Raw genomic sequence first — 7,355 nt, 5'->3', positions numbered from 1 at the left:
TTCCCATTAGCATTATGGAAATGTGATGAATTGTAGGCTAGTAAGCAGGCTTATCCAATGAAATAATATGAGAAGGAAAAATATCAAATATTTTTCTCTTCAAAAAATGTTCTAAAACATTTATGGTGGGTCTTGAGATTTATTATACCTCTCTGTGTGGTTCCTAGCATGAAAAAGTGTTCCTGCAGCTTAACCGGTAAAGTGTGCCGCTAACAACACCAAGATCATGGGTTTGATTCCCAGGGAATGCATGAACTAATAATATGGGAATGCAATTTCACTTTGGATAAAAGCATCTGCCTGATGTAAAGAGTTAGGGAACCCCTGATCTATACACAGTGGCATCAGGAGTCTGCTTAAAGTCTCGTAGTAGCAGAAGTAACATGATTTCAACATAGTGATACTTCTGTTAGCAATGTAACCAGACACTAAGCTTGCCAAGCACTCTTATCCCAGGGAACCAATGAGATACTTCAAGGACTTTAAGGTCATAGACTACCAGCAGACACCAAACACTTGAGTTTTTCTTTATATCTTGGCCTTTACAAACTATTTTTGGTCTGTCTAGACCAGTGTTTCCTAATCCTGGTCCTGAAAAACCCCCAATACTGCATGGTTTTGGTGTCTCTCTTATCTGACACACACATTTGAGGTCTTGGAGTCTTCACTAATGAGCTGATGAGTTGAATCAGGTGTGTTTGAAGAGGGAGACATCAAAAATGTGCAGTGTTGGGGGTTCTCCAGGACCAGGATTGGGAACCACTGGTCTAGACCATAGAAAGGTTGTGATATTCAGAGCAACGTCTGCAATTTGATACTTTTCATGAAGCATCACTGCTGACGACTCCACAAAGACCTCAACCTCAGCAGGGTAGAAAAGCTCTGAGGAATTTGAAGGTTTCTCAATCTAAGTAAGCAACTCTACAGAGAGAATGAGCAGATGCTATCTAGATCAGTTGTGAAGGGGCCTGCATATGCTATGCACATCAGTTAGAAGAGAAGCTGAGGTAATAAAGAAACTAGGAGAACTCATCGCAGACTTTCATACCTGGCATGAGGACCAGAGTGAGATGGTTTTATAGATCAATGCCTGTGACATTGTAGTTTGTGACAGTCACAAACTACAATTGAAAAACCAGAGAGGGATGGAGGAGGCCAGGACAAATGGCTAAAACGAGGATGGGAGAAGAAAACAAATGTGGTGCAGTAGGAAAAAATGAGTAGCTTATCATGGATAAAGTATTGAAAAAAAGAAGATTTATTGGTTTATTCTCCACAGTAGGTCGCATATGTGTGTTTTATTGACATTCTATCAAAGAAGTAACCATGATGATTCATTTTGAAGTAATAATGGAAAAGTGTATACGTAGCACTTCGATGTTGGCTACAGCCTCTCACTTGGAACAAGCAGCTGATGACAGAATGAAATATAGGCTCGGCCTGCATACGAAATTAGAAAAGAATTACATAAGAACCCATAAGCATCCAGTTTTTCCAAACCTCTCTTCCACCAACAGACACGCGTTGTATATTCTTGCAAGCCCTTTAAAATGGTCCAAAAGACTCATATGAATCGACAAAAATACAGAAAGAGCACATCCCAAACCACCCAAGAGTCACTGTAGCCATATTCTCCTGTTTATGTGAGCTGTTGGAAATTAAACATACAAGAAGTCAGGGCCATGAACTGGTTAAAGGTCATCCAGGGTTAGAGAGGTGAGCAGAAAGTCCTGCTAAATCAAACCTACTAGTGCAGACATCTCTTGTGGCTTTCTGATCTCTCAATGTAGGGTGTTGAGAAAATGGGAGACAGGATGTTAAAAGCAACCCCCCTTCCAGAATGAGTAAACACCGTTTCCCAGCATTCCTCATCAGGATATTCCCCTAGGGTCCATCACTTATGTGCAAACATCGGGCAGGATCCTTCATGCTCAGCTGGGGGTAAACATACAAACAACATCCTTTGTTAGTCATATAGAATTTAATGCTTTGACACAGTGGGTTGTAGAGTTGTGCTTTTGCATGCAAGTCAAGATTGCAAGAAAATTATTATTATATTAAATTATTATTGATAAAGACAATACAAAAAAATGATGCATGGCTTCTTAGAGGTTTTTTTTGTATTCTTGCACTGAAATTCCATTTTCACATTTTTACACTGGTCAGTCAAGAAAAGTCATATTATGCTAAAAAAATACTTTTAAACGTTTGCTATCAAACCATCTCCTCATGATCTCCACATAAATAACTTTCTTAGATGACATAATGAAACTTGCATATTCTCTAATGTTTAGTTGCTTTCTGTTGTGTAAAGGAATTTAAATATCAATACAGTGATGAGACAGAGTAGGCTATAGAAAATTAAGTTAAATATTTTTAAACCATTGCATCATTTCAAATGAATTTCATATAAAAAATGGTTAAATTAATTTAAAGTAAAAAAGAACTGTCTGAGCAGCTGTTCAAAAATGAGCCACACAAGAATGGAAAATTGTGAAATCTGATCAGGATGACCCAGCATGAAGTTTTCAGGTTGGATGGATGGAACTGTGATAGTGATTGCTCTAGTGATTGGATGAGTGAGTAGAGGATGCAGTCTGGGGGAGGACTTGTTGGCTGGGTCACAAACTATTTCCTTAAACAGACTTATGAAAACCATACGGCACAAGAGAAAACCACAGACCGAATCTCCCCCCACCACTCAGCACACTCATTACCCACCCCCTTTTCCAATAACAAATGTCTGTACCCTCCTTCTCTGTCTCTCAGACAGAATGCAGACAAAAATCATCTCTTTGAGCAGAGAGACCAGAGGTTTGAAAGAGCTCATAGGTAAATTTAAACATTTAATTAGGTCAGAAAAAACTGCAGACAAGTAAGATAACAGACATAACAAGAAATACCTGTAGAAAATAGCTGTAGAAAAAAAAAGCAATTATGGGAAACAGGACTGTTGGAAAATGCTGTGCTGCATATCCCTGTCTTTTCTTTGGACTTCTGTATTTGTATTGGTCTAAGGGAGTCATTGGACAAAGCTTGCAGGAACAGGACGGCGTGTGCAACGCTGAGGGATGCTATTCTATTCATCTCCAGCGCAAGAACTTCAGGGAGTCCTGGAGGAGCTGCAAGGATAAAGGGGGGAACCTGGCTACCATTAAAGGACCAGAAGAAGCTTCCATGATCCATGACCTCTTATCGTCAGGGGTCAGACGTGGCTCCCGGCCCAGAATCAGGTTGTGGATTGGCCTTCAGCGACAGCCTCGGCAGTGCTCGGCCACGCGCCCTTTGAGGGGCTTCACCTGGATCACTGGGGATCAGGAAACACAGTATACGAACTGGCAGCGTGGTGACTTAGCCAGTGCTTGTGCTGCTCATCGTTGTGTGGTCATTACCTACAACACAGCTGACAAAAGTGGCAACGACAAGAACAACTTTAAATGGCTCGATGGATCTTGTGCAGTAGCCGTGGAAGGTTTCCTCTGCCGCTACACCTACCAAGGGATGTGCCCAGCTCTTCAAAAAGAAGGAGGGGGTCCTGCACTCTACACCACCCCGTTTGAACTGGCAAGTACTGTTCTTACTCACATCCCTTTCGGCTCTGTGGCAACTCTTCCTTGTCCCGACGGCGACAAGGATGACCAGTCAGTACTGTGTATGCTGAGAGAGGATGGAAGTGTTGGCTGGTCGAAGGATGCACCGCTCTGCACTGACACTCCAATGGACTGGTGCGAACAGGACAATGGTGGCTGCGAGCACTACTGTGTGAACTCAGATACACATTACTACTGTGAGTGCTCTGAGAATTATGTTCTGGAAGAAGACGGAAAGACCTGCCAGCTCTCGGATCCCTGCCACAGCGCCAACTGCGAGTTTGAGTGCGAGTCCACTCTTCAGGGACATCGCTGCAAGTGCCCAGAGGGGTACCTCCTGTCTGGTGATGGTCAGAGTTGTCTTGATATAGACGAGTGCTTGCAAAAACCATGCCCGCAGGAATGCGTCAATGCACCAGGTACATTCGAGTGTAGATGCAACGAGGGCTACCTTCCGTCTGAGTTCGGAGAATGCGTGGATGTGGATGAATGCATGGAAGGAAAGTGCGTTCATATTTGTGACAACTTGCCTGGTTCCTACACATGCCGCTGTCATGACGGATTTTCTCCACTCGGAGAAGATTCAGAGCAATGCAAAGATATCGATGAGTGTAAAACTCCAGACATTTGCTATCAAGTGTGCAGAAATTACGAAGGTGGATTTGAGTGTCTTTGTGAGGAGGGTTATATGTTGCAAGAGGACAACTACTACTGTCGGCCAGTCGACGAGAATGAACACTTGATCATGGAATCAGCTGATGCAACACTAAATGATCCCGGCTTGCCTGAACTGATGACAGATGCCAGCCTTCTGGAGTCACTAACAGATTCCCCAAGCGTAGAGTGGCATCCGACTTACCTTAGCTGGTTTACAGAGAAGACAGAGGAAGGAGATGTGACCACACAGCCTGATTTAATTGAATATGCATCTTCAAACTCACCTTCATCAAACTTTTTGATGGATACTACAACTTCAGCTGATTCACATCAAGAGGATGCACTTGAAGAGGAAATATCAATAGCAATGGGTGATACAGTGGATGTAAGGACTTCAGGAAACAAAGGACCCTCAGAGGCTTCGACATCTGTGCCTAACAGAAAATGGGATTTTGTCATGCTCACTCCTGCAACATCACAAATACCAGAAGATACATTGGCATCAGGAACAGAACAGCGTCCAGGTGACAGGAAGAAACACGACAAAAGCTGGCTGCTTGTGGCACTGTTGGTACCACTATGTGTTTTTATAGTGGTCATGTTAGCGTTAGGCATTGTTTATTGCACAAGTTGTGCTGTAGAGCCACGTGGCAAAAGCGTCACAGACTGTTACCGCTGGACCACCACCTCCAAGCCTGAAAAATCAAGCACAGCAAAATCTCGAGCTTGAGTAATGTACAGTTAACATGACTTTTTTTAAAAATAAAATAAAAAGTAGCAATGACCCTAGACTTCGTCGAGCTGTTTTGGTGTGATCACACCGATGTCACTTTGGTATTCTGTAGGATCCTGTGGTACGTAAGGGCAAAATAGTCACTAGGTGCACAATTTAACATTCAGACATTCTTTTCAGACAATGGAGAGAACATCAACAATTATTTTCCAATGGAAGTGGAGCAGTAACCCCCAATCTGTAGAAGAGACATTTTGTGGAAAGTGGGACAATGCAAACACAATTTAGCATGCATCCCTTTTTCATATAATACAATGAATGAGAATTTTTATGAAGCCTACGAGTAGAAATAAAAAAAAAAACATAAGATATCAACAGCTTAAATTTATTTGTTTAAATTTAAACTTATTTTTATAAGACATTTACACATGAAACAGATCTGAGTGCATCAGTTTAACTAACAGTTACTATCACTTCATATTATTTAGTAAAAGTTGTTTGACTAATGGTGACTATAACGTTGTGGCATTTGCATCAGATATACAGTAATACTGGAGATGCCCATGTTACATTTATTTGAGTATTTTCACCATTAAGGCAGAATTATGATAAGAGAAAAATAAAAAAATGTCACAGAAAAACAGATCAGTAATAGACTAGTCATGAGCATACAGAAACAGTTCAGACACAAAACACTTTTGGCCTCAGTGAAATAGAAAACGAAAGTAAATAAAACAATAAAAAGTATGGCAACAAGTTTTTTTTTATAGTTGATATTATTCCATAATAGTATATGACACATCAACAACCATTTGTTTCAGCAAGCAATTTACGTTTTTCACTGTATCCCACGAAAGTGTTTAACTAGTGATATTCAAATAAATGTCACTTGCTGTCACAAATAAAATCTGATCAACACTTTCAGCATTCGAGCTCACAATCGCGCCTGCTCTGACAGTGATAGCAGTGAGGAGATTTGTCAATGGCTTGGCCGTTTTGTGTTGTACTGGCACAGTCCCACCAGCAGTTGTCACTATATGATATTTTGAGTTTTTCTTCTACAAACTAACGTGATTTTAATAAAAGACACACTTGCACTACGTTATAGTATTTTTCCTAATCTGATTTTTTTTTTCTCTGTGACTTTCACCAAAAGATTATTGTTTCAACCTTTGAAATATTGTAAAAGTGCTATGAGCCATTTTGGAGTCTACTGGAGCAACAAAAGCATGAAACAGTCAATTTGTTTACTGCATTGGGATTGTTGACGTCATATGTGGAGTGAGTAAGATCATTATCATATAATGACTGACAGGATCAGTTGAAATATTTGTCTGAATGTATTTAAAACATATGTTATTAACAGTTACATAATGTACTGTATTTCTGTCTACAAGTGGTCTGTGGAGGCTGATCCATCAAGGAATTGTTTTAGATTGAGTTGCAGCAGACATCAGCAATCCTTCAAACTCTTTCGAAAAGAAACATAACAAACACCTAACAGTATAAACGAACTGAAATGACTCGGTTTGCATTTTAAAAACTGGACATTTTTACAATAAATTACAGTGAATGGACAGTATTCAAAATGTTCCTTTTTTACAGATCTTTCTAAATGTAGCAGGAAAATTAAGGGGCTTTTGTTAAACAGTGGGACAAATTAAAAACACACCTCTCGACGAGGATGGGATTCGAACCCACGCGTGCAGAGCACAATGGATTAGCAGTCCATCGCCTTAACCACTCGGCCACCTCGTCACATAGATCAAACACTTTTGTTCAAATCTATAAAAATGACGTATTTATGGTATATCGCCCAATTTCACGTCTTTGGACGTAAGTAATAAAACCTTAACTTACTAAGTAGTTGTTGAAGCACATTTGTCTCCGTGATATTTTGCTAAATCGGTATCACACAACTGTTAGTGTCATTGACTTAATTTACCTGACAGAGATAGCGCGTACACTGCTTTATTTTGTACGTAAACTAATAGATGAAGTTGACAAAATGTGCGGAATTTTTTTTTTTACTTGACATTCGTGATGCCGTAGTCACCTGCTGCCCTCTGCTGGTCAGCCAGGCTACTGGCCACATTGATTTATATAATAGGCAACACATTTATATAATAGTATATAAAGATATATAATAGTGACAATTGCAAATTGGCTGTCGTTATTTGTTTTTATAAAGTTTTGTACACAAATGTGCATTTCTGACTACTTCATTAGCTGTTTTTTGTTGTTGTTAAGCATTGCAGTCTTATCGGGACACTCATGTTTGCTACCAGTTTCATTGTGTAATATTTGTCATGTTTTCATAAATTTAGTCAGGGGCGTAGCCATCATTTCAGAAGTGAGGGGGACAGAAATGTTAT

The 7,355-nt window shown here is 40.2% G+C and overlaps 1 protein-coding gene and 1 non-coding gene across 2 annotated transcripts; one reads left to right on the top strand and one right to left on the bottom strand.

The window, feature by feature from the left end:
• Nucleotides 1-2,937: 2,937 nt before the first annotated feature.
• On the top strand, nucleotides 2,938-5,106 carry LOC107669328 (endosialin-like). Its single transcript, XM_016461498.1, has one exon. The coding sequence runs from the start codon at nucleotides 2,938-2,940 to the stop codon at nucleotides 4,975-4,977; it is 2,040 nt and encodes a 679-aa protein (XP_016316984.1). The 3' UTR covers nucleotides 4,978-5,106.
• A 1,550-nt stretch (nucleotides 5,107-6,656) lies between these two features.
• Nucleotides 6,657-6,738, bottom strand: trnas-gcu (transfer RNA serine (anticodon GCU)). Its single transcript has one exon. It is a non-coding gene; the product is annotated as a tRNA-Ser (tRNA).
• Nucleotides 6,739-7,355: the final 617 nt, after the last annotated feature.

The sequence above is a fragment of the Sinocyclocheilus anshuiensis genome, unplaced genomic scaffold, assembly GCF_001515605.1.
Source record: "Sinocyclocheilus anshuiensis isolate Anshui unplaced genomic scaffold, SAMN03320099.WGS_v1.1 scaffold180, whole genome shotgun sequence".
Classification (NCBI taxonomy): Eukaryota; Metazoa; Chordata; class Actinopteri; order Cypriniformes; family Cyprinidae; genus Sinocyclocheilus; species Sinocyclocheilus anshuiensis.
This window is presented reverse-complemented; position numbering and strand designations above follow the sequence as displayed.

Bases quoted from the DNA above. Each gene is read 5' to 3' on its own strand.
- LOC107669328 (XM_016461498.1), top strand. From the start codon at position 2,938: ATGGGAAACAGGACTGTTGGAAAATGCTGTGCTGCATATCCCTGTCTT.